This window comes from Symphodus melops, assembly GCF_947650265.1.
Source record: "Symphodus melops genome assembly, contig: scaffold_67, whole genome shotgun sequence".
Taxonomy (NCBI): Eukaryota; Metazoa; Chordata; class Actinopteri; order Labriformes; family Labridae; genus Symphodus; species Symphodus melops.
The window spans coordinates 133,594-161,017 of NW_027636487.1; the positions used below are offsets into that span (position 1 = coordinate 133,594).

A 27,424-nucleotide genomic window follows, 5' to 3' on the forward strand; every position below is an offset into this window, starting at 1 on the left:
ACACTTACTTCAAAATGTCCATTTTCTTTTTAATTCAACTGAAACATTAAAATAAAAAATGTGACATCCATTTTCAGTTTGCATATACTTTTTTCTTTCTCTCAATATTTATTTGACAGTTTTTTAATAAACAATCTTAAAATATATGTAAAAGTTGCATCAGCTATGTTTTATTAACAAAGTCATATTGTACATTGAAGAGTAATTCGGATTCTGACAAAAAAAAAAAAAGCTAGAAAATATATATCACCCAAGAAAATTGTTTTAAAATAATGGATGTTGGATCAAAGTCTGTCCACTGAAGTTGTTTTTGTCTCAGACAGCCTTAGCTTCTTATTCAAAATGTGTGACAACATTGACCTGGACAGAGATAACACACACAACACTACACTGACTTTAATGTGTCTGGGTTATTGTGTGATTATCGGGTTCAAGTTGTTGACAGTATCTGTGCAAACGCATATCAAATGATAAAAGAGCTGAGGTTATGCAGAGTTTGGGTGCTGCAGACTGAAACCGTCTTCAAAAGACAGGACCCTAGCTGGTTTCATTTCCCAACCGCCCATGAATAAACACTGGCTTATGTTATAACTGCTGTGAGCATCATCAGATACTCAGTGCATAGAAATAAAACCTAATTTCTCACCAACCGGTCAGTAAATTACATCTGACCATTTCACACACTCTCAGACACACACACTCTTTGCAGAACAAGTTACTTATCAAGGCAGTACTCTTTAGAACATAATCTTCAAAGTGTGGATTACTTTAGCAGAAATACTATTAAGCACACAGTCTTTGAAGGGTAGATTCCTTTGGAGGCAGTACTCTTCAATAACAGTCTTTGCAGGGTTGATTAATTTATCCCAAGTTGTCTTTAGCCCTTGAACGCATGCAGTTCTTCTTCACTAAAGCCGTGCTGCTTCAACAACCTGAAACATGGACAGAAAGAGAAAGATTGTCAATTTTGGACTTCACAAAATTTTCACAGCAGAAGTGAATTGTGCTGGAGCATTATTCTTTAATAACTCTCTCCCCTTACAATCATTACTATCACTTCATGGCAAATGTCTTATTTCACTAGGCAGTTTCACACCGCTGTCACACACCATTTGTATTATGTGCAACCTACTAACTGAATATAATCTCTGATAAAAAGTTGAAATGAGCACTAGAGTAAAAAAAGCACAACAAATAGGCTACATTCTGCACTTTACTTTTATTTCAATGTGAGCTGCTATAAGCCTCAATCAATGATGGTTGTTCCTCTATGAATAGTGAATTTGTTGCCTCTTGCATTGTCACTGTGTTTATGTACTTTTGTCCTTTTTTTTTTTTTTACTGCTGTCCCTGTTGTCCCTGTCGTCTGCTGTGATTGTTCTGACTTGTTGCACAACAAATCGCCCTCCGGGGGCAAATAAAGTTGAGTTGAGTTACAAACCTGACATAGCAAATGTCGGGGCTTATAATGGGGCTATGGCATCACAAGAACAGTAACGAAGCAACTTGCATCCTGCACCAAACAGAGCCCGAAGCTCTGTCCAAGCCAAGTTCAAACCTTATCAAAAACTTCCTGTTAAATATGATTTACCTACTCATAGTCAACGCAAAGGTTTTATCAGAAACCTCTGAGATAATTTCTGTAATCTTTTAAAACTCTGTCATCTTTAATCATCAGGATGTGATGCTCTATTAGTCAGCAGTGAGATATTTTTTACCCCCGTAAACTTATTTATAGATGCGTGTGTATATATATATATATACACACGCATCCATGCATACACACACACATATACATATATATATATATATATATATATACACATACACATATATATATATATATATATATATACACACACATATACATCTATATATATATATATACATATATATATATATACACATACACATATATATACATATATATATATATATACACATACACATATATATATATATATACACACACATATACATCTATATATATACATCTATATATATATATACATATATATATATATATACACATACACATATATATACATATATATATATATACACATACACATATATATATATATATACACACACATATACATCTATATATATACATCTATATATATATATATATATGTATATATATATATATATATATACATATATATATATATATACACATACACATATATATATATATATACACACACATATACATCTATATATATACATCTATATATATATATATGTATATATATATATATATATATACATATATATATATATATATACACACATATATATACATCTATATATATATAAAACCATATCTGGGTTCTATGTTTATAAGATAGCTTGGATATTGCCATAAACAGAATTGAGGTCTCACTCACACAACAAATAAATGCCCACTACCATCCTGCATTTTTTTCCACCAGTATTGAAAGGTTCTTATGTTATATTAAAACATTAACTTCTTTATCTTTGAAAATATACTCTTTCCTCATGTAGTGACAAGCACTCAATAAACGGAAGGCGGCTGAGAGCACCACTGTAGTGATTATCATCCTATATGCCTAGCTATTGTTTTTACAAATTTGAATTATTCCTTTCTATTTTTATTTACAAATGCTGGATCTCTACAACTATGTTTCTTTGGCCGTCTTTAAGATTATCGGAAGGGGAGAATCGGGGCCAAAATCGGCACAATTATCCTGCCGTGTGAACCAGGCTTAACTCTCTGTAGGTTTCTTGGTCAGGGTTTTGTTTGTTTCGGTTTGACACTTTCAGGACTGACTAAAGACAGTTGTATATAGTTCTTACTGGGATGGCCATGGTTTCACTTACATTAAATGTAATATATTATCATTATTGTTATCATCATCTATGATAATGGATGAAGTGTCAAATGAGAGAGACATCAACAACACACAAATTATAGCACAATAAGTGAACTGTACAGATGGCAGGAGCGGACAGTAAGTTTGGTTCCTGGAATGTGCGGGGAGTAATCACCCAATAAAAAAAAAAGATATCAACATTTTGGAAAAGGGAACAGATAACATTTGCACTGTTGCAGGAAACTCATCTCAAAGAACATCTCAAACTACGAGAATGGACAGGTCTGGACTGATCGACAAGTCACTGCCGTTCAAGGTAGAGGATAACGATATCCTATTTGAAAGCTCCCATATTCTGCCCTTTTGGGGTTCGTTATCTTATTTGTTTATTAAGTATGTCCATGATCGCTCATTTTCATGTACTGCCGCTCCATGCAGGCTATCGAAGCCTCTGTCTGCATTTTTTTACGCTTTCAATCATCCACAAAGACAAAAAAGAAAAAGGGTCCCCACATGTGCCAAGTCTGATCTGATTGGTCGGTCGGTCGGTCGGTCGATCGATTTGCTCTCTTGTAATTGGTCAGTCATTTGGCTTTGTTCTTGGATATGTCCTGCCCCTTTACCATATTGGTAATGCTACAGTCAGTCCTAGGTGAGCTTATGCTTGCCTCAAAGAGCCAATGGGCTTGGATCAGTGACATCATTATCTTGTGATGTCACAACATACATTTTCAAAGAGGGGGGCTAGCTAATGCTACTGCTAACAGAAGGCACGTTTCTGCAGACTTTGCACATAGATGTGACTAAACATGCACAAGACACGTGAAACAAACTAAAGTGCATCTAAAACAAGAAAAGGAAGAATATAGGAATTTTAAAAGGGCTGTTATATAGTCAATGAATATGTATTACCCTCTTAATCATCCAACAGAGGAGCTCAAGGAGGCATTTATTGAGTTTGCAGAGGTCTAATGTGAACAGTCAAAAATAGGAGGGGACTTTAACCGTCTTCTAGACCCCTTAAAGGGATACTTCACCCATTTACATGAAGCTGTGTATCATTAGAAACATGGTCGTAGTGTTGAATGGTCGTGAAGTTTTCTTCATGTGATGCAAAAAGCGTCATATTACATCACATGAAGAAAACTTCCAGGCAAAGAAAAACACATTTTTCTCTCTCAAGACCATTCAACACTACTACCATGTTTCTATTGATACATAGCTTCATGTAAATGGATGAAGTATCCCTTTAAGTAGACGAACTTACTGCTGACCTACGACCTCCCTCCACAGGGGCCAGGGCAGTTATAGTGTTGTGTGAAGAGTTGGGATATCTGAGAGTATGGAGGATCACACATCCAGGAGAGAAAGAATTCTCCTTTTCCTCAAATGTTCATAGCAGCAGCTCAAGTATAGATTATTTCTTTGTTCCCAGGTTAAAACTAAATCACATCACTTCTTACTTGATTGGAAATATCTTAATCTCAGATCGTAGTCTCATCGTCCTTTAGCTCCTTCATGAGGGGAATAGCCCTATTACCCTATTATATTATTTTAGGATATTTTATACAATTAATAATACACACGCTATCTTATTTAACTCTCTGGGAAATGAGTAAGGCATATTCAAAAGACTAAATAATTTCACGTGTAAATTAAAAAATGAAAAGCACTTGAACTTCAGAGGGAGTTGGAAATGAAATGATCAGAAAATAAATGTGTGAAAAACTTTTCTGAGACTAAATTGAACACACTGGCTACGATTACATGGACACAAATAATCCGAATAAAAACACAGCATGTAAACATGTCAATCAGAACAGACTGATCCGATCAGGCTCACTCCGAAAGAAATGTAATTCCGATGGAGAGGGGGGCTTTATGCCGATGGTTGTTGGGACCAGGATCCATGTAAACACTGGACCTGATGGGGTCTGCCTGACTGGGCTGCTTACAGTCTGTGATCAGAGCGTCATCACTGATCTCTGAGTCTTTATAAAGTTGAGTCTCTGGATCCATGAGGACTCTCTGGATCCATGAGGACTCTCTGGATCCATGAGGACTCTCTCTCTCTCCGGTCTCATCTGGATCATATTTGTGTTTTATGTATTAAAGCCTTTCATATGATTTCATCCAACCTTGTTTTATACAAATATTACATTGTGGTAAAAAAGAGTCCACTTTGGATAGTTGGCGTCTTTCCCAGCGAGCTACAGAAACATCTCTGATATCAACAGATTCATTGTAAACTGTTTATTCATGTGATATCAACGCTGTCGCGCTAACATTCAAACTGACTCTGCTACGTCTGCCTAAACAACATGTTTACCATCAGCTGAGACTAAGGATAATGTAGAGTTAATTACTAATACAGAACTAATACAGCCTGATCTTAAAGAAGCAGCATCTCATTCACATTTAATGTGTTTACAGTGGATCATTAATGTTTCATTCAATAATCTAACCAATAGGATCAGGTTTAGACACAACCTTGAGAACAGGAACTATAACAAGTTAAAAAGTTAAAATGCTTCAAATGTCTGAAAGGTGCGTTTATAACAAAGTTGACATTATTTTTAAATATATCTTCCATGTTCAGGGTGTAAAACAGAGTTTATTAGTGATTAGTATTAGTATTAGTTTCCTGCAGATATGACCGGTAGGAGCAGTCTGCACACGTCACACGGGTTTGATTCTAATTAAATGCTGATGCATGAACACACACAGCATCATCAGGTTATTTAGCCTCCATGTAAACAGTGACATCGGGATGATTTCAATGAGATTCTGCACATGTTACTGCAGCCAGTGTTAGCTATCAAAGCCTCATTTAACTCCGAACTCACTCAAAGCTCAACAGTGCATCAGATTTCTAATATACACACCTGAGTGTGAGCTCTGTGAAGGTGGTGGGGCCACACACACACACAAACACTTTAGAGCTATCCGGCCTGATCAGGAAATCCTTCAGCAAGGACTCATCCACCCGACCACGCCTACCGGTCCAGCTGTCCGAGGGCTCCGAGAGGACGTACTCCACCTGAAACCTGACACAGACACACACACACACACACACACACACACACACAAGTAAAGAACACACACACATTTAAAGAACACACAAACACTCACAGACAAAGCACACATGTAAGAAAAAAACACAAGATTACTGAACCAACTCGGATCAAACTGGACCAAAGAAAAAAAGGGATAAAACTGAATTCTTAACATAATGCTTAAATTGGACACATTGCTGCTGTATTGATCATAGCCTGAATTTCCCTCGGGATCAATAAAGTATCTATCTATCTATCTATCTATCTATCTATCATTGCAGACATTTAGGGCTTACTGAACATACACTATGGCTTTGGATGGAAAAAAAACTTAAAACTGCAAGCTCCATCTTCATCCCTTAAAATTTGGGACTCTTCTGTGTCCCCAACAGAAGGTGGTTTGTTTCCTCTCTGTCCTTTGCTATGCTGGAACACACTGCTTCCCTAACTTGGACTCACTGACCCAGTTATAGCAGCCAACACATAGAGGGAGTGTGTCACAGTTACACAGGGTTAGCACTAAGCAACTATTCTTCAGTACCTTTCATCATTAGCAGACAGTTCATTGAGTTCACAGCGCCACAGGATGTCGTCCTCTCCATGGTTAAAAAACAGCAGCTTGGTTTGTCTGAGGACACAAATACACAGGATTCAAAGGCTCACCTGTTTGATCACAGTCTCTGCAGAGCAGAAGTGATTAAACTTGCTTAAACTTTTCTCCTCTCTCATCATGTCTATATTAAATTATGAGATCTGACTGAGGTGAAACAAGAGATTTTAAAAACACTTTTAGTAAAAGGATGGTTCAGGTTTATCTTACTGATGTATGACTTTTATGGATCATTGAGAAATATGCAGATGTTCCACATTCTGAAGATTCATGGAGATGGCAGGTTAAAGCACAGTTTGACACTCGGAGATTTCACAAAGGAAAGTGTGATAGAATTATGTGTTGGGAGCAGCTGCCGTTACAGGTTCATCTTGACAAAGTTAATCATGGAAGTCTTACCCCCTCTTGATTTGGATTGGTCAGAGGGAGGTGAGCTTACAATCAAGCCTCCTGATCTGATAGAGGGCTGTTAACTGTTCCCACCTGATTGAGTCAAAGTCATGCAAGGCCAATCGGATGAGACGAGCCATAGGCGTGAACCCTGTGCCTGCTGCTAATAGGTACAGGTGTGTGACATCACGGAGGGGGCGGAGACTGAAGGTTCCCTCAGGACCACTGACAAATAAATGGTCACCTGGAGAGTAAGAACAGATTCATTAAGACTAAACATCAAATGAAACTGAAAAAGGTTGCACAGATCTTGAAACCAAAAGCAGCCATTCACTGTGCTCCGAAAAACCAACATTGATTTGACCTCACCTGTGCGCCGACGCGAGTGGCCGCACATCCAGTAGCTCCATCCCTGTCGTACTCGTCTTGATATGTTATTCGTTTGTTGTGGCTCTGTGCCAACTTCTATTTTTATAGTTTTTATAGTACACTTTCAGTGTATAACTTTATGTATCCTATGGATACTTTTTCGTGTTTTTGTGGAAATAGCAGCGGAAAACTTTCTTATTCAAGGGAGACGCTGCTCTCGCTCCGGACAGTGGGACAAGCCGGCATCGTTCACCCGATACCTGAGGAGCTGAAGCGGCGGTATAGAGGCTGTCGAGCTGGGGCTAAGCTAAGGGCTAAGCTAGCGGCTAAGCGATGGAAGTAGATAGATAGATAGATAGATAGATAGATAGATAGATAGATAGATAGATAGATAGATAGATAGATAGATAGATAGATAGATAGATAGATAGATAGATAGATAGATAGATAGATAGATAGATAGATAGATAGATAGATAGATAGATACTTTATTGATCCCGAGGGAAATTCAGGGCATCCAGTAGCAGTATACAGACAGGCAGGACACAAGACATTGATTACAGTACAAAACATCGGTTACAATGCAATACACACCCGCTGTCCCCCCTCCCCTCTCTATACAATAATCCCCCAAACAAGATTTAGCAGCCTAAGAGTAAAGAGTAAAGGTTAAACCTGTGCAGTTGGCATTAGCATTAGATTTAAAACTTATATAGCATGGTGTACCTAACCTGTGAGGAGAGAGAAGCATGTGTGCTGTGTGTGCTGGGTGTATGTACAGAGGTCTGTACATACACTATACAAGTACAAGCCCTCGGTTCCGGTGATAGTTATGGGGAACGTAAACTGTCTAACCAACAAGACAGACGAGCTGGCTGCTCTCGTGAGGAACAACCGGACATTTAGAGAGTGCAGTTTAATGTGCCTCACAGAAACCTGGCTGACTCAAAACACCCCAGACGCTAACGTGGATCTACCGGGCTTCACTACAGTGAGAGCGGACAGAGACACGAAACGCAGCGGCAAACGGAAAGGAGGAGGACTCGCGCTGTTTATTAACAACAGATGGTGCCACCATGCACATGTTACTGTGAAGGAGGCAACGTGCAGCAAAGACATCGAGCTGCTGGCGGTGGGTCTCCGTCCTTACTACATGCCGAGAGAGTTTTCTCACGCGATCGTGGTTGCTGTTTACGTTCCTCCCCGGGCACACGCCGAAACTGCGTGTGACGTCATCCACGCGACCACCTCAAGATTACAAACGCTGCACCCGGATGCTTTCATCGCCATCTCAGGGGACTTTAACCACGTTACATTGAACTCCACACTACCGGACTTTCACCAGTTTGTAAGCTGTCCCACCAGGAAGAACAGGACAATAGACCTCCTGTATGCAAACGTGAAGGACGCCTACACCGCCACCCCGTTACCACCTCTGGGTAAGTCCGACCACAACCTGGTCCTACTCAAGCCACAGTACAAGACTAAGATCCAGAGACAACCGGTAACAACACGCACCTTCAGAAAGTGGTCTCCCGAGGCAGAGGAGGCCCTCAGAGACTGTTTTGAGACCACTGACTGGAGTGCCCTGCAAGAGACCCATGGTGATGACATTGAGGGGGTCACACACTGCACAACTGACTACATGAACTTCTGTATGGACGTTGTGGTTCCCAATAAAACTGTGCGCTGCTTCCCGAATAACAAGCCCTGGATCACCAGCGATGTCAAGGAGATCCTTAACAGGAAGAAAAGGGCATTCAAGGAGGGAGACCAGGCAGAGCTGAAGCGTGTGCAGGGGGAACTCAAGGTCAGACTCCGAGAGGCAAAGGAGGAGTACAGAAGGAAGGTAGAGCAGAAGCTGCAGCAGAACAACATGAGGGAGGTCTGGGAGGGCATGAAGACCATCACAGGCTGCAGGAAGAAAAACAACAACGCAGAAGACGGGGACCCTGAGAGAGCAAACCAGCTCAACTTGTTTTTTAACAGGTTCGACAGCCCCGTCGCTGCAGCCAGTGCCTGTCCCCCCAGCACCCCTCTACACACCCCCTCCCCCCCTCTAACCCCCCCCCACACCTCCCCCCCTCTCACTCCCCCCAACACCTCCACTAGGACAGACACAACCTCCAGAGACAATCCATCCCCCCTCCCCCCCACCATCACCAGAGACCAGGTGAGCAAGGAGCTGAAGAGACTCCGCCCCAGGAAGGCAGCAGGCCCGGACAAGGTGTGTCCCAGGATGCTAAAGGCCTGCTCTGCTGAGCTGGGGGAGCCACTTCAGCACGTCTTCAACATGAGCCTGCGGCTTGGGAAGGTTCCTGTACTCTGGAAGACCTCGTGCCTCACCCCGGTCCCCAAGAAGAAAAACCCCAGTGAGCCAGGCGACTTCAGACCAATCGCTCTGACATCCCACGTTATGAAGACCTTTGAACGGCTGCTGCTCCAACACCTCAGACCCCAGGTCCAACTCCACAGGATCCCCTGCAGTTTGCATACCAGGCAAAGGTGGGCGTGGACGATGCCATCCTCTATCTTCTACACAGGGCTTACTCTCATCTGGACAAAGGGAGCAGCGTGATGAGAATCATGTTCTTTGATTTCTCAAGCGCCTTCGACACCATCCATCCCCTCCTACTGAGAGACAAGCTGACCGAGATGAGGGTGGACTCGTACCTGGTGAGGTGGATCACGGACTACCTCACAGAGAGACCACAGTACGTCAGACTGAAGGACTGCACATCTGACACTGTGGTCAGCAGCACCGGAGCACCACAGGGGACTGTGCTCTCCCCTGTCCTGTTCACCCTGTACACCTCGGACTTCCAGTATAACTCTGAGCTCTGCCACATGCAGAAATACTCGGACGACACTGCGATAGTTGCTTGTGTCAGGGATGGACAGGAGGAGGAGTACAGGAGCCTGATCGAGGACTTTGTGACGTGGTGCAGTGCCAACCATCTGCAGTTAAACACCTCCAAGACCAAAGAGATGGCGGTGGACTTCCGAATGAACAAACCACATCTAGAACCTGTTTCCATCGGGGGGGTCGATGTGGAGGTGGTCAGGACCTACGGGTACCTGGGGCTGCAGCTGGATGACAAGCTGGACTGGTCGCCTAACATGGACACTACCTGCAGGAAGGGACAGAGCCGTCTGTACTTCCTGAGAAGGCTGGGGTCCTTCAACATCTGCAAAAAGCTGCTGCAGATGTTCTACCAGTCTGTGGTGTCCAGCGTCCTCTTCTACGCCGTGGTGTGCTGGGGAGGAAGCTGCAAGAAGAGGGACGCAGCACGCCTGGACAGACTGGTGAGGAGGGCCGGCTCTGTGGTGGGCACAGAGCTGGACTCACTGGTGACAGTGGTAGAGAGGAGGTCTCTGGACAAAATGCTCTCCATCATGGACAACACACACCACCCTCTGCACAGCACCTTCACCGGGCAGAGGAGCATGTTCAGCGACAGACTGCTGTCACAGTCGTGCTCCACGGAAAGACTCAAGAACTCTTTTGTCCCCCTATTGGCCATAAGACTGTACAACACTTCACTGTCACGGCAGGGAAGAAGCACACGGTGAATCCTGGACTCTTTTTTCACTTTTTTCTCACTCCTCATCTGCACTGCTGACCTCAGAGTCAGCCCCCAGTTGGACACTTTAATGCATATTGATAGTCACCTCACTGAGCACAGGTCACTTTAATGATAATCACTCTAATCATGTCTGGTTTCATCCCACTGTATTGTTATGCTACATCTGTAATGGTTGACATGATCACCCTAACTAGGTCAAGTTTCACTCTATTGTCTTCAACACTTAATGCTAATCTGCTCCTCAATAGTTGGGTACTTTAATGATAATCACCCTAATCACTCCTGGTTTCACCTTATTGTTTTGGACACTTAATGCTAATCACTGCTCCTTTATGTTGCTGAGCCCAATTTGCATCCCTGCATTGACTGTTTAATGACTGTACTCACACCTCTGGCACTACCTCAAACACCTCTGTACATGCACATGTAACTAGTTTCTAGAAGGTCAGCACTTTGTTTCTAAGGCTCTTTAACTGTTTACAGGTCTCTTTTAACCAGCACATGTTTTTCTCTCCTCACAGGTTATGTACATTATGCTATATAAGTTTTAATGCCAATGCTAACTGCACAGGTTTAACCTTTACTCTTAGTCACATAGGGGCTGCTAAATCTTGTTTGGAGGATTATTGTATAGAGAGGGGAGGGGGGACAGCGGGTGTGTATTGTAACCAATGTCTTGTGTCCTGCCTGTCTGTATACTGCTACTGGATGCCCTGAATTTCCCTCGGGATCAATAAAGTATCTATCTATCTATCTATGTATGAGAGTTTCCACAGTGCTGCAACATGAGCTACAAGAACACTGCTCTACAATGATGTTACCTCATCACACTGTTAAGTTGAGAGACAGAGAGAATAAAGTAATGTAACAGGAGTGATCTTTTTAAATGATGTACATGAAATCCCCCTGATGAGCTCCAAGGCCAAGCTGCAGTCTCTCTGCGCTTCCTTCAGATCTGTTTACCTGTCACTATACCTGTCCTTATAACTGGAACTCTACTTATGTACTTCTATTGATATTATAGATACTGTGTCTGTTTCACAGACAATCAGGACTGCCCTCCTCCCCATCCGGGACTTATACCGGTCCAGGATCAGGAAACAGGTAGATAGCATCACTACGAACCCCTTAGACCCTGGACTCAAACTGTTCAAGCTCCTCCCCTCCAGCAGGGTTAGGGTTACAGATCACTGTGCGCCAAAACAACCAGTCATAAGAACAGTTTATTCCTCCAGACTGTCACTGTGATTAATTTACCCTGTTATTATCATTATTATTATTCCTCCAGACTGTCACTGTGATTAATTTACCCTGTTATTATTATTATTATTATTCCTCCAGACTGTCACTGTGATTAATTTACCCTGTTATTATCATTATTATTATTCCTCCAGACTGTCACTGTGATTAATTTACCCTGTTATTATTATTATTATAATACGTCTGCGCTCCTCATTGTATCTCTAAAGCCCTAACACTAAATGAAATGAAAATTCATCCTATGCGCCAATGATCAGTAATGGGGATTTCCACTCCATGGGGTATAATTATATAACTCAAGAGTCAAGGTTCCTGCTCACCTGAATGGCTTCAATAAAGTTTGACATTCGCACTGCTTCAGGGTAAACTTACATTACACACTGGAGAGTACTTACCGATGTTCAGGCCATCGAGGTATGGCGTTAGCGCCCCTTTGGGGTAAACTTTGATCATGAGGTAAAGGTCTGAGTCCTGTGAGGAGTTGTTGGACAATGCTGACAGACTCTGATCCACTGGGGTGTACGGCCTCACTACCTCAGTGTCTGAAAACAGAAATATTCGGAAGTTAGAATTTTGAATTAACTGGACAGCAAAAGTCGGTATGTATCTGTCGGAGTCATGAGGCAAACAATCCCTGCCACAAACTGTAAGATGACTCATTACATTAACTAGAATTCATGGCGACAAAGTTTGGAAACGTTAGCTGAGTTAAAGAAAATGTCATTCTCCGGTTTTTCTCACCCATGCGCCGACGTGAGTGGCCGCACATTCAGTAGCTCCGTCCCTGTCTGGTTTCATCCTACTGTTGTGTTATGCTACATCTGTCATGGTTGGCATGATCATCCTAATTAGGTCATGTCTCACTCTATTGTCTTCAACACTTAATGTTAATCTGCTCCTCAATAGTTGGGTACTTTAATGACAATCACCCTAACCACTCCTGGTTTCACCTTATTGTTTTGGACACTTAATGCTAATCACTGCTCCTTTATGTTGCTGAGCACTTTAATGGTCCAGTCTGCATCCCTGCATTGACTGTTTAATGACTGTACTCACACCTCTGGCACTACCTCAAACACCTCTGTACATGCACATGGAACTAGTTTCTAGAAGGTCAGCACTTTGTTTCTAAGGCTCTTTAACTGTTTACAGGTCTCTTTTAACCAGCACATGTTTTTCTCTCCTTCACAGGTTATGTACATTATGCTATATAAGTTTTAAGTCTAATGCTAATGCTAACAGCACAGGTTATGTACATTATGCTATATAAGTTTTAAGTCTAATGCTAATGCTAACAGCACAGGTTATGTACATTATACTATATAAGTTTAAGTCTAATGCTAATGCTAACTGCACAGGTCATGTACATTATGCTATATAAGTTTTAAGTCTAATGCTAATGCTAACAGCACAGGTTATGTACATTATACTATATAAGTTTAAGTCTAATGCTAATGCTAACTGCACAGGTTTAACCTGTAATTATGTTTATTCTTAGTCACATAGGGGCTGCTAAATCTTGTTTGGGGGATTATTGTATAGAGAGGGGAGGGGGGACAGCGGGTGTGTATTGTAACTAATGTCTTGCGTCCTGCCTGTCTGTACACTGCTACTGGATGCCTTGAATTCCCCTCGGGATCAACAAAGTATCTATCTATCTATCTATCTATCTATCTATATCTTATTTTAAACTTCATAATGACGCCCTGGTGTTGTGGCTTAGTGACGCCTTGCTGTTTTGGCGTACAATAAACACCCTCAGCGACTTAAGAAGAATTTGCAGATAGCCACTAAATAAGGTTCCCTCTCTCAGCTCCGTACCGAGTTAATTCTTCAGTATTTTAAAAAAGTAAAAGATGTTTTTGTTTGAGCACAGAGGACAGCACTGACTGTTTCTTACCTTGGATGTTTGCCTTGAGGTAGACATGTTGTCCCACTGGTACATGCAGGACTGTCCCACGAGGAGGTTTTAATCGAAACACATGGGTGTTGTGGTTCACCTCAGTCTTTGACACCAACACATAACCCCGATAGAACATAGCTGGAAACAGAACGACTATTGATGTAGACTCATTGTTGGACATGTGTAGATTATGCATACCACTTAAGCTAAGCAACAAAAAGGTGTGAAACAATTACTGTCTGGTTTAATGTACATTATGTCTTGGGTTTTTAAGTGTCCTACATATGCTGAGTTTTCAGGATAACTGCTCTGTCTCTCACCTGGACAGGATTAACTGGCATATCACAAACACAATAGGAATGTGCATTGTCCCTGTAACTTTAAAAGGTGTAAAAAATAAAGACAACCTCTAAATAACCTTGGATCTCACCTCTGTCTTTTTTACGTAGAAATGTGTTGTGAAATTCAAGTGGTTGACCGAGACTTGTCCATTTTCCTTTAGTCTGTTTTCTTATGGTGACCTGGATTTTTCCCACCGAGAATGAAGTGTGGACTGAAAGAAATGTGTGAAAACATGAAAAACAATAGAGGATTCTCTAGACTTTCACTGGAGATAGCATCTTACCCGAAACGTCACCGTCCACTTCATCAGCCAAACCTGAAAGACAAAGATCACACACACACTCATCATGGTCATCTTATTGTCAAACAAAGCACATGATGGTGTCACTACCATAGATAAAGACATACTGTATATCATAATAAACATGTACAGGAATCCCAATGATGGCAGTTGCCTTGTCGGAAATGCGGACCCTAATTGATTTTAGAGGTGGAGCTGAGGCCGGGTTTAAACCTCCTGACCAACAGCTGCCCACCTGTTGGTCAGGTAATAAGCCTTTACTGTAATAAGCCTTTACTTAAAAAAAAAAAAAACACGCCTTCAAAGTTTACTAATAAAGAAAAGATCTGTAGATAAAGTTTTTTGAACCAGGTGGTTAACATGTTTATTTGTATAGTGAAGAATAAAAAAAAGAGGTAGAGAGAGAGAGAGAGAGAGACAGAGACAAAGAATTTACATGCTTCAACACACAATACTAAAACATGAAAGAAAATATAATAAAAGCCCCAGCGCATCAAACAAGTAACTCCACTCAACCCTGTCGAAAGCCTTTTTAGCGTCTCATGAGACATCCAGCACCTTCTGTTTCTGCTGAGAAGGGAACTGTACAATATTCAAAAGGCTTTTCACATTGATGCTTGAGCAGTAAGATAGAGGGGCTTATATCTGGAGTCTTATTTTCAAACATAGATTGCTGCCACTCTGTATGCTCTACAAACTGATTATTAGTTATTGCTACCCTAAGGGTTTAGACGCCAGTGTCTGCTGGGGGGATCTCTCACTTTTTTGGAAAGAAAAGGGGGCAGGAGATCAATATTAAGGTTAGGCACACTATTAAAATCTTCTCCAAAAAGTATGAATGAAGAGGAGAAAGTTTCTATACCTCAGAGAAGCTGTGGGATAAAGTAGGCTTGAGATGCATGAGGAGCGTATAAGGATCCAAAGACAATATGTTCAACATACAAATAGCTAGAAACAAATAGGGACTCCCCTTATCTGCTATAGTTCTATCAAGGGTACCATCTACCATCCACGATGTAGAATGATTGCAACGCCTTGCTTTTAGAAATATGCCATGAGTAACATACTATTTGGCATTTCTCTTAAGCAAAGATTAGATTATCACATGCAGCAGGTAGGACCTCAGCAGGAGTGCTCTGTAAAATCTCTAAAATTTTCAGCCACCTCGGAAGTTATGTAGCGTTTCCTCACCGTTCAGACCAGGGCTGGTTAAAACTGGTGACATTAAAAAACACACAGAAGTGATCAGACACAGCCAGGTCAACAACAGAGGACACACTGAGGGTCAGGCCATGAGAAATAACAAGGTCCAGGGTTTGAACTCTGCTGTGAGTCGGCTGTGTGGTGTGTTGTTTAAAATCAAGACAGTGTCGGAGGTTTAAAAATTCTTTGGACATTGAGTCCGAGCAGTTCTCTATGTGTAGATTAAAATCACCAGTGTGTAAAATTCTGTTGTACTTGGTGTGGATTATTGATAAAAGTTAAGAGAATTCGAAAATAAAAATGCTCTAGTGATGGGATGGTCTGAATACAGTTAAAGAGAGGATGGGAGGGCTGCAAAAAAACAAAAGCGTGGTATTCATATAAGGTTAAACTATTAAAAGCCACTTGAGTTGAGCTAAATTTGTTTTTAAAAATGGACATGGTTCCTCCTCTCTTTCCATCCCTGATGGAAAATAAGGAATTGACATTTGGCATCAGTGCCAAGTCACGTCTCTATCAGAAGAAGGCAGTCGAGATTGTTATCTAACATGAAGTCATTTATGAGCGCATGTTTAGGACAGCCATTTTAATGTTGACACTGGACGTGCACTCACAAGAGTTTGTGTTCTGTTATTAGTTCTGTGTTTAAATGTCTCTTGTTAGGGTTAATTTCTAGTTTGGGGGGGGGGAGTCGATTGGACGGCGTGGTGAATGTTACCTGCTAAAACAGAGCCGCCCATTCTGCTCAGATGGAGACCATCGTGCTGGAAAAATGCTGGTTGGTTCCAGAACAGGTTAAAATATTCGCTAAAATCCATGTTGAGCGCTGAAGTGTGCCAGAACCATTTGTTTAAACCAAAGGGTCTGGAGAATCGCACGTCACCGCGGAAATATGTCTTTCAGGTATGTAAAGAGTTCTTTAAAATCTTTTTTGAGCTGCTCCAACTGGGGTCTAGCTGTGTCGTTGGTGCTGATGTGCGGTGAATGGAAGACGGGGCAGAACGCAGCAGAGAATGATGTTGACAGTGGCTCTGGGGAAGCATTGTGTGGTGGCGTTAAAAAAAAGCGGATGTTCCTGGTGACACTGTCGCCGATGATGAGTGTTGTGGGGTTAAACAGGGGACAAGTTGTTTTTTTTTTTTCCAACGGAAGAGTGTTCTATTATTTATGCTATATTATTCTTTATATTGTTACCTTTTGTTACCTGCTACATTTTTATTTTATTTTTATTGTATATGCTGCTGGAACCTAAATTTCCTGAGGGAGTCATCCCAAAAGGATCAATAAAGTTCAGTCTAAGTCTAAGTCTAAGTCTAAGTGGGGAGGTGAGGTGGTCTAGTGGCGTTGGGGACCGGACCCCCTATCGGCACCTACTTAAAACTAACATTTTTATGTCAGACATTCTCAAGTAGACGCTTGAGGAACTGCATGTCTATTCATATTCATGTTCATGTCCTTGGTTAATTTTTTAACTGGATGTTTCCTCTGTGTGCAAACAAACTTCATCTGCATTGAAAACAAAATATGAATGAGGCCTGGACAGTGTATCTCAGAAACAGTGAAGTTTCAGTGAAGCTGTTTTGTCCATCTTCTTGTTTTTACAGGTTTTAATCCCCAGATGTTTAAATGTCAGAGGAGTTGACATTTAAATGATCATTTTGAGCAGATTTCTGACTTTTTCAAAGAAAACCCGGCTCTCTGTCTATAAGCAACATGTGAAATTAAAAGCAGAAAAGTTGTATATCCACCCACGTAAATGTATCATGTAGGACATTTTCCCGATCAGCACTTCTAGTCGTAGAACGCTGGCCTTGAGGTCGACACTGGTGCAGCCTGAGCTGGGGATCTGACAGAAAAACAATAAGAGAAACTGAGTGCTTCAGGCCTCAAAGCTTTGATGACTGATGAACATGTCAGAACAAGATTTGAGAATAAGTCGGGCTTAATATGAACAAGACTGGAGATTAGTTGGGCTCATTACGTCAGCACTGATCACAATGAGGATTACCTTTCTTTTAACGTAAACCACCAGATGAACAGTAACATCAGTTTGGAACCAATCGTACCTGCAAAAATAACAGACAGGCATTAAATTATTTAAATTATGTTATATTATGATAAAGTGTGTGGGTCATACCGAGGCCGAGAGTCTTTGTCCGGGGGAGGAGCCACTGAGGTGGGCGGAGCAAGGCTGGTTGGTGGTTGAACAGGGATGATGGCTACAGAACAGAAAACGAATTGGACACTATGACTAAAATTAAAACTCTGCTTAGGTTTACTCAGGGGTTAATGCTAACCATAACCCTGACTTGTTTTGTTTACCTTTCTTCCTTTGTTAGATTATGGCGATGTGCTGTACATGGACGCCTCTGCTAAATGTTTACAATCATTGGATACGGTGTATCACTGATTTGTGACAGGTTGTAGATGCCTTACTCATCACTGTGACCTGAACATGACATCTGATTGGCCATCTTTAAAGGTGTGCAGGTCTTCTTTATAAAGCTCTTCTTGGTTTGATGCCTTCATATTTATGTGAACACCTTGAAAGAACCAGAAGCCAACACGCCTTGTGTTCCTGTGACGTTTTAAAACTGTCTGTTCCTCGTGTCCGCACTGAGCTCGGGAAAAGAGCGTTCAGTTTTGCTGCTGCCTCTACCTGGAACTTTCTCTCACCTGAAGCCTTTGGGTTAGGGTTAGGCTCCCTCGGGATTATTGATCCCTCGGGATCAATAAAGTATCTATCTATCTAAAGGACAAAAAACACGAGACAGTCGGACATGTCTGTGTGTCTGAATTGTAACCTGTCATCACGACTCTGTACTTTATCTGTAAACTGATCTGCTCATTATAATTGTTGTTTTTTTCTTAACTTATTGTCTGTAAACTGTTTTACTTGCTGCTGCCCTCTTGGCCAGGTCACCCTTGTGACAGAGCTCTTGATCTGAGAGAGTTACACAGAGTTCCCCTCATCTTAGCTAACAGGAGGAATAACTTCCTATTTTGTGCCTAAAAACAGAAACCAATTATCTAATATTATCTTAGTCTGATTCCAGTAAGAGCAGCTGGACGCTGTCCCTGCAGAGCATCTCCACCCTCTCAGTACTTATGCTTTGACAACTAATGTTGTTTAAGTGCCTGCAAGAATACAGAGAGGTGCAGGGCTAGTTTACTTATTGGCATTATAAATACTGGATCCCCACTAAACTTATTTCAGCACGAAACAGACGTCTTGCAATAACAGTCATTGAATGAGGTTAATTAAACTGTTAGATTTTAAACACTCACCAAAAATGACCCTTTGAGTACATTTTAAAAATAGGTGTTTATCAGGGATTAAAGTGGTGAGAGTCAAAGTTAATGATTATTTTTCACTGATATCAACAAACAGAGACAGAAACATTTGAGTTGTGTTTTGAAGATCTTGAATAAAGAAGAACTTCTTCTGCCTTTGAATGATATCTTCATACCACTGTTCAGTGTCTCATGCCGCTCTGCTTGTGATGGTCAGAGCTGCTTCTCCTCTCCACTTTAAAGAGTCAGAGCAACACATTCAGTTCAGAGAACAAACACGAGTTCTTGTGCTCAGGTACAAGGTGAACTAACAATGGCAAGAAAACAGAAGAAGCTGTAGTTTGTATTTGTATTTTCATTGCCCGTTTGTCCTTCCTGCATTTGTTGCTGCAGCTGCATCACTTTAGTCTTTGGGAACCTGTTTGTCTTAAACATATTAAAATAGTTTAGTTTGTAGTTTTTGTGAATATAGAGTTTTCAGATATGATGGTCTGCCGACAGCAGACTGTGATGAGTGTGGGTCATCAGGTTGACTGTTAATCACTATCTCTTCTGTCAGGGTTAGTGAAGCCAGACTCCCCAAACAGACCATGGGCATGTGGACCTGGCTTGGTAGTACTAAGCCCTGGTATGTTATGTGTGTGTTTACCTTGAACAGCTGTGGGGACTTTAATCGCCATCCTGCCCACCAGGCACTCTTTTAACATGGACTCATAGTTCACCCAGCGATGGACCTGAGACACAAACCATCAAACCTCATCAACTTTCTATTTGTTATCTCTTCAAGTCTCAATCAATCAATCTTTATTTGTATAGCACCAATACATCACAAATGTTATCTCCAGACACCAGAACACTTAACTCTTTGTTTTCTTTTAAGATATATTTGAGGCTTTTTGGACCTCAACGATTGACTTGCAGGAAAAGAGCCACAGGTTGGATTAGAACCTGGGCCGCCCACTTAGAGTTCTATAGGCTCCATACATGAATAAACCACTGAGTCACCTTAAACTTGGAATAGTTTTCATACTGTTATATTATTGTATTATCGTGAATAAATTCATGTAATTATTATTCTATCATTTAAAACTATTCTGTTCATCATGATGGTTCTGATCCAGGTTTCTGTCTGTTCATCATGATGGTTCTGATCCAGGTTTCTGTCTGTTCATCATGATGGTTCTGATCCAGGTCTCTGTCTGTTCATCATGATGGTTCTGATCCAGGTTTCTGTCTGTTCATCATGAGTCTGGTTCTGATCCGGGTCTCTGTCTGTTCATCATGAGTCTGGTTCTGATCCGGGTCTCTGTCTGTTCATCATGAGTCTGGTTCTGATCCGGGTCTCTGTCTGTTCATCATGAGTCTGGTTCTGATCCAGGTCTCTGTCTGTTCATCATGAGTCTGGTTCTGTTCTAGGTTTCTGTCTGTTCATCATGAGTCTGGTTCTGTTCTAGGTTTCTGTCTGTTCTACATGAGTCTGGTTCTGATCCGGGTCTCTGTCTGTTCATCATGAGTCTGGTTCTGATCCAGGTTACCTGTTCATCATGAGTCTGGTTCTGATCCAGGTTACCTGCTCATCATGAGTCTGGTTCTGATCCAGGTTACCTGCTCATCATGAGTCTGGTTCTGATCCAGGTTACCTGCTCATCATGAGTCTGGTTCTGATCCAGGTTTGTGGTATGTATTTATTTCCATGATGTAAATTGTAAAAAGCAGAAAAGCAGAAGAAAAAAGACAAAATTGACTTTTTTTAAACTGAAAAAATGGGCTGAACAAAATTGTTGGCACCATTTTAAAAGTTTGGGTAAAACATTTTATTTGAAGCAGGTGATGCTCGTTTAATCTCAGCTGTGACAGGTAACAGGTGCTGGCAATATAGAAATCCCACCTGATGCCAGTTAGAATGTCTTAAAGTTGACTCAACCTCTGAGTCGTGTGCAGACGTGTCACCGAGCTGTCTGAGGACTTTAGAAGAACTGAAGGTTACAAGGACATCTCCAGAGATCGGAGGTTCCTTTGTCTACTGTAATAAAATCCAGATGTTTATCCCCCATGGCACGATGTGCCAAGGTGTCCTGCAGACTCAGGGTGCAGAAGTGTCAGCTCGGACCAGACGTCGTTATCTCAATGATAAAGCAGGAGACCGAGGAGAACCCCGCTGCTGACTAAGAGACATAAAAAAGCCAGACTGGAGTTTGCAAACATGGACCTGAGTAAGCCTCAATCCTTCAGGAAGAATGTTTTGTGGAGAGACGAGACTAAGGAAGAGCTTTTTGGAAAAGCACATCTACTGTTTACAGAAAACAGAATGAGGAAAAGAACACAGTGCTAACAGTCAAACATGGTGGAGGTTCCATCATGTCTCTGGCTGCCTTGACAGTGTGCAAAGAATCATGAAATCTGGAGACTATCAAAACATCTTGGGCCGCACTGTAGGGCCTAGTGTCAGAGGTCACGGGTGTTCCAGCAGGATAATGACCCAAAACATACCTCAAATAGCACCAAGAAATGGTTGGAGACAAAGCGCTGGAGAGTTCTGAAGTGGTCATAAATGAGTCAGGATCAAAATCCCATTCAACACCTATGACCTGAACCCTCAAATCTGAGAGACCTGGAGCGGTGGTCCAAAATTCCACCTGACAGGTGAAAGAAGCTTGTTGATGGTTATAGGAAGCGATTGGTTTATTTCTTCCAAAGGGTGTTCAACCAAATATTCAGTTAAGGGTGCCAACACTTTTGTCTGGCCCTTTTTTTGAGTTTTGTTTAAAACTGTGTCAATTGTGGCTTTTCTTCTGCTTTTTGTCTTTTTCCAACATACATTAAGGTAATAAATACATTTATACCAAAAACATTGGTAATTGCCACAATTTCTGGGAGAAATGGTGTCTTTTCTGGAAAAATTCCAGGGGTGCCAATATTTTCATCAATGACTGTATAAAACTCTTCTTGTCCCATAAGAGCATGTTATTGTCACTTTAGGGTTAGGGTAGGGAACAGTTTCATACCTGGTCAAAAAGTTCTGTTCCATCTCTCCCTGCCGCCTTCATCAGCTCCTCTTCTCCTCCAGGGTGGTAGTCCATGTAGGGGGTCACATTGTAGACCATCCCTAAACAGAGAAAAATTACACTTTTAGGCTTTTATCAAACCAGTGCCCCCCTGCTGTAATAAACAGAACCAAGCTGTGACTCTCAATAATGATATTATACTGCATTTTAGAAAGTATATTGAATTATAATCATCATGTAATCAATAACTTACTCTATCTGTAGCAAAGATCACTAGTTCCCCACAGGTTTCCTCTCTTTCTTTATTTACTGCACCTCACTTCAGAACACTTCCTGGTGTCTCCCTCCTCCCTGATTGCATGTGGTTGCACTCTGTCACTGATTAGTTCAATTGCATTCACCTGTTCACGGCTTGTTTAAGATGGCGCTCCTCATCACTCACGTTTGGATCTTCACATGGCAGTTCAGAGCTGGTAAGGTGTTCTTTTTCCTCATTACTGTTTTTAAGTTATTTAGTCTACTTTAATTTAGCTTAAGTACTTTATTTCCTTTTAAAAGAAATTCTAAGTTGAACAGTCCTGTTTTAATTATTCTGATATTATTTTAGTTTGTCTTTCAGCAACAACATTTCATGTGTGTTTTCTTCTGTGCTCATTATTATTCAAACCAAATAAACCCTTTTGTGACAGCCCTCTCGTCTGAACCCTTCATGACACTACCAACTGCAAATGCAATGATGTAATTTCACTGTGAGCTAACAATGATGGCCAGACAGATGAAGGAGCAGCGGCTCCATTCTGAGCTCACGTCAGATCAATCAATATTTGTATAACGGCAATAACAAGTGTTATCTGAAGACGGGACGGCAGGTTCAGGCTCCAGAGTAGACCAAATCTGGAAACTGGTATGCTAGCTGGAGAGGTGACCGTTCACTTCACATGGTGTCACATGGCAAAGAATCTCTCCCCCCCCCCCCCCCCCCCCAGCTCAGAAGTGCCAGCTACCTAACTCTGACATCGCTCCGTTAGTGCATGTCAGGTATGTACATCAGAACAGAATTGTGAGGATCAATAAGACAAATGTTCTTCTTAAAGGACAGATGGGATAATATGCTGGAAGGATTTCTCCTTTGGGTCCCTATCTCTTCTTTCGTTTGGAATTCAGATCATTAGCTTCGCCTACAGGGTCAGCCTCCTTCTTCATCGCGACGGTCGGGCACTCGCCGTCCCCACCTGTCAGGTAGACTCACCTCGTATGCAGGTCCAGCAGTCATCTCTTGTGTTGTGTTTCTGCAGCTCGTCCTGTGTGACTTCAATCAGTCGTCCTCTCAGCCCTGTGAGGTCCTTTCCACTCTTGGTGAAGCGAATCCAGTCCATAAGACTGTGTCCGGGCTTCAAGGCCACCTGATGATGTTGAAAGGGTTCAACTTAGATAACAACATGATGATGGATTAAATCCACGATGTGACTTAACAGGAGGATATCACAAGTTTACCATATATGGTATGAAGTCACTGGTTTACCATATATGGTATGAAGTCACTGGTTTACCATATATGGTATGAAGTCACTGGTTTACCATATATGGTATGAAGTCACTGGTTTACCATATATGGTGTGAAGTCACTGGTTTACCATATATGGTGTGAAGTCACTGGTTTACCATATATGGTATGAAGTCACCAGTTTTTGAAGTCATCTAACATTTGACATAATGACAGGAGTCTGACCTGTAGCTCCACGTCATTCCCCCCTCTGTCTACTGTCATATCAAGGGACAAGGACTAGGACCAGGGACACGTCTCTACTGTAGTCTCTGACTAGGACCAGGGACACGTCTCTACTGTAGTCTCTGACTAGGACCAGGGACACGTCTCTACTGTAGTCTCTGACTAGGACATGGGACACGTCTCTACTGTAGTCTCTGACTAGGACCAGGGACACGTCTCTACTGTAGTCTCTGACTAGGACCAGGGACACGTCTCTACTGTAGTCTCTGACTAGGACCAGGGACACGTCTCTACTGTAGTCTCTGACTAGGACCAGGGACACGTCTCTACTGTAGTCTCTGACTAGGACCAGGGACACGTCTCTACTGTAGTCTCTGACTAGGACATGGGACACGTCTCTACTGTAGTCTCTGACTAGGACATGGGACACGTCTCTACTGTAGTCTCTGACTAGGACCAGGGACACGTCTCTACTGTAGTCTCTGACTAGGACCAGGGACACGTCTCTACTGTAGTCTCTGACTAGGACTTTAGATCAGGGTCATGTCCCTACTATAGTCTCTGACTAGGACCAGGGTCATGTCTCTACTGTAGTCTCTGACTAGGACCAGGGACACGTCTCTACTGTAGTCTCTGACTAGGACCAGGGTCATGTCTCTACTGTAGTCTCTGACTAGGACCAGGGACACGTCTCTACTGTAGTCTCTGACTAGGACCAGGGTCAAGTCTCTACTGTAGTCTCTGACTAGGACCAGGGACAGGTCTCTACTGTAGTCTCTGACTAGGACCAGGGTCATGTCTCTACTACAGTCTCTGACTAGGACTAGGACCAGGGTCATGTCTCACCTTGCTCCTCCCGGACTGTCCGGACGGAGAGACCCGCTGCTGGGAACCCGGACCCGGGAACGCCTGGGTCGGGATGTTCAACATGTTGTACAGAATTCGAAGGCAGTCCAGGTTTCTGAAAAGACCTTTGAACCAACGAGAGGTGAGTTAAATCACAGGTGAACAGGACTAGGACCAGGGTCTAGGAACAGGTGTTGAATCCGTCTGGGTGATCAGGTCCTTCCTGGTTCAGACACATCTCCCTTACTGCGCTAACGGCTAGGCTAGGCTAGGCTAGGCTCGGCTAGCAGGACTAATGCATTATAAACACGTTCAATATCCTCACATGAACGTTAGTCTGAGTTAGTAAAACTATAAACACGTTTAATATCGTCACATGAACTTTAGTCTGAGTTATTAAAACTATAAAAGAGCTCATTGATCAGAGCTAACAGTCTATGAAGCTAACTTCCGTTATGTGCTTAATGTCGCCGCCTCTGACGCCAACGTATACAAACTATGTCATCATTACACGACGTAGATTCGTTTCCATAGCAACGACCCGCTGCTCTGTTACGTTAAACGCAGACTGTAACAGCAGCTTTATTTAAATGTTATTCTCATTTATATTTTATTTGTACTCGTGCTTTTCTTCCACTGGGGATCAATACAGGAATAAAGGACACAACAAATGACCGAACTCACCTGTAATTAAACTCACCTGCAGGTAAACTCACCTGTAATTAAACTCACCTGTAATTAAACTCACCTGCAGGTAAACTCACCTGTAATTAAACTCACCTGCAGTTAAACTCACCTGCAGTTAAACTCACCTGTAATTAAACTCACCTGCAGTTAAACTCACCTGCAGTTAAACTCACCTGTAATTAAACTCACCTGTAATTAAACTCACCTGCAGTTAAACTCACCTGCAGTTAAACTCACCTGTAATTAAACTCACCTGTAATTAAACTCACCTGTAATTAAACTCACCTGTTATTAAACTCACCTGTAATTAAACTCACCTGCAGGTAAACTCACCTGTAATTAAACTCACCTGCAGTTAAACTCACCTGTAATTAAACTCACCTGCAGTTAAACTCACCTGTAATTAAACTCACCTGTAATTAAACTCACCTGTAATTAAACTCACCTGTAATTAAACTCACCTGCAGTTAAACTCACCTGTAATTAAACTCACCTGTAATTAAACTCACCTGTAATTAAACTCACCTGTAATTAAACTCACCTGCAGTTAAACTCACCTGTAATTAAACTCACCTGCAGTTAAACTCACCTGTAATTAAACTCACCTGTAATTAAACTCACCTGCAGTTAAACTCACCTGTAATTAAACTCACCTGCAGTTAAACTCACCTGTAATTAAACTCACCTGTAATTAAACTCACCTGCAGGTAAACTCACCTGTAATTAAACTCACCTGCAGTTAAACTCACCTGTAATTAAACTCACCTGCAGTTAAACTCACCTGTAATTAAACTCACCTGTAATTAAACTCACCTGTAATTAAACTCACCTGCAGTTAAACTCACCTGTAATTAAACTCACCTGTAATTAAACTCACCTGTAGATAAAGTGAAAAAAGATGAGACTTTGTGTCCAGCATTAGGTCGACTCTGACTGAAGTCGTCCTCCTGTTCCTCTCTCCAGCTTTCATATGACATGGTGAGAAGGTGTGATGTCACTCTGCATGTTTGTTTACAGGTAACGAGAAGGCTTATCCATGACCCACATGGCTACCTGAGAGAGAGAGAGAGAGAGAGAGAGAGACACATGGCTACCTGAGAGAGAGAGAGAGAGAGAAAGAGAGAGAGAGAAAGAGACATGGCTACCTGAGAGAGAGAGAGAGAGAGAGAGAGAGAGAGAGAGAGAGAGAAAGAGACATGGCTACCTGAGAGAGAGAGAGAGAGAGAAAGAGACATGGCTACCTGAGAGAGAGAGAGAGAGAGAGAGAGAGACATGGCTACCTGAGAGAGAGAGAGAGAGAGAGAGAGAGAGAGAGAGACAGAGACACATGGCTACCTGAGAGAGAGAGAGAGAGAGAGAGAGAGAGAGAGAAAGAGACATGGCTACCTGAGAGAGAGAGAGAGAGAGAGAGAGACATGGCTACCTGAGAGAGAGAGAGAGAGACATGGCTACCTGAGAGAGAGAGACACAGCTGCCTGAGAGAGAGAGAGAGAGAGAGACACGCACACACACAGCTACCTGAGAGAGAAAGAGACACATGGCTACCTGAGAGAGAGAGAGAGAGAGAGAGACACACACACACACACACACACACACACACACCGCTACCTGAGAGAGAGAGAGAGAGAGAGACACGCACACACACAGCTACCTGAGAGAGAAAGAGACACATGGCTACCTGAGAGAGAGAGAGAGAGAGAGAGACACACACACACACACACACACACACACCGCTACCTGAGAGAGAGAGAGAGAGAGAGAGAGAGAGAGAGACACACACACACAGCTGCCTGAGAGAGAGAGAGAGAGAGAGAGACACGCGCACACACACAGCTACCTGAGAGAGAGAGAGAGAGAGAGACACACACACACAGCTACCTGAGAGAGAGAGAGACACATGGCTACCTGAGAGAGAGAGAGAGAGAGAGAGAGACACACACACACACACACACACACACAGCTACCTGAGAGAGAGAGAGAGAGAGACACACACACACAGCTA

General features: G+C 42.1%; 1 protein-coding gene across 1 annotated transcript; it reads right to left on the reverse strand.

Annotated features, from left to right (window-relative positions):
• Window positions 1-148: 148 nt before the first annotated feature.
• cyb5r4 (cytochrome b5 reductase 4) lies at window positions 149-26,451 on the reverse strand. The gene is made up of 16 exons (XM_079373270.1): window positions 26,300-26,451; window positions 24,736-24,860; window positions 23,410-23,563; window positions 22,161-22,261; window positions 19,805-19,889; window positions 17,999-18,080; window positions 17,870-17,927; window positions 17,614-17,707; window positions 14,641-14,673; window positions 14,446-14,568; window positions 14,013-14,153; window positions 12,508-12,654; window positions 6,990-7,140; window positions 6,438-6,524; window positions 5,726-5,887; window positions 149-932 (listed from the first exon to the last, which is right to left on the reverse strand). Exons 1-16 carry the CDS (start codon window positions 26,397-26,399, stop codon window positions 878-880), a joined length of 1,698 nt encoding a protein of 565 aa, XP_079229396.1. The 5' UTR covers window positions 26,400-26,451; the 3' UTR covers window positions 149-877.
• Window positions 26,452-27,424: the final 973 nt, after the last annotated feature.

Coding starts and splice junctions, on each gene's coding strand:
- cyb5r4 (XM_079373270.1), bottom strand. CDS start 26,399: ATGTCATATGAAAGCTGGAGAGAGGAACAGGAGGACGACTTCAGTCAG. Junction 22,262..23,409: donor CTGCTGGACCTGCATACGAG/GTGAGTCTACCT, acceptor TTCTCTGTTTAG/GGATGGTCTACAATGTGACC. Junction 12,655..14,012: donor CCTCAAGGCAAACATCCAAG/GTAAGAAACAGT, acceptor TTCTGTTTTCAG/ACACTGAGGTAGTGAGGCCG.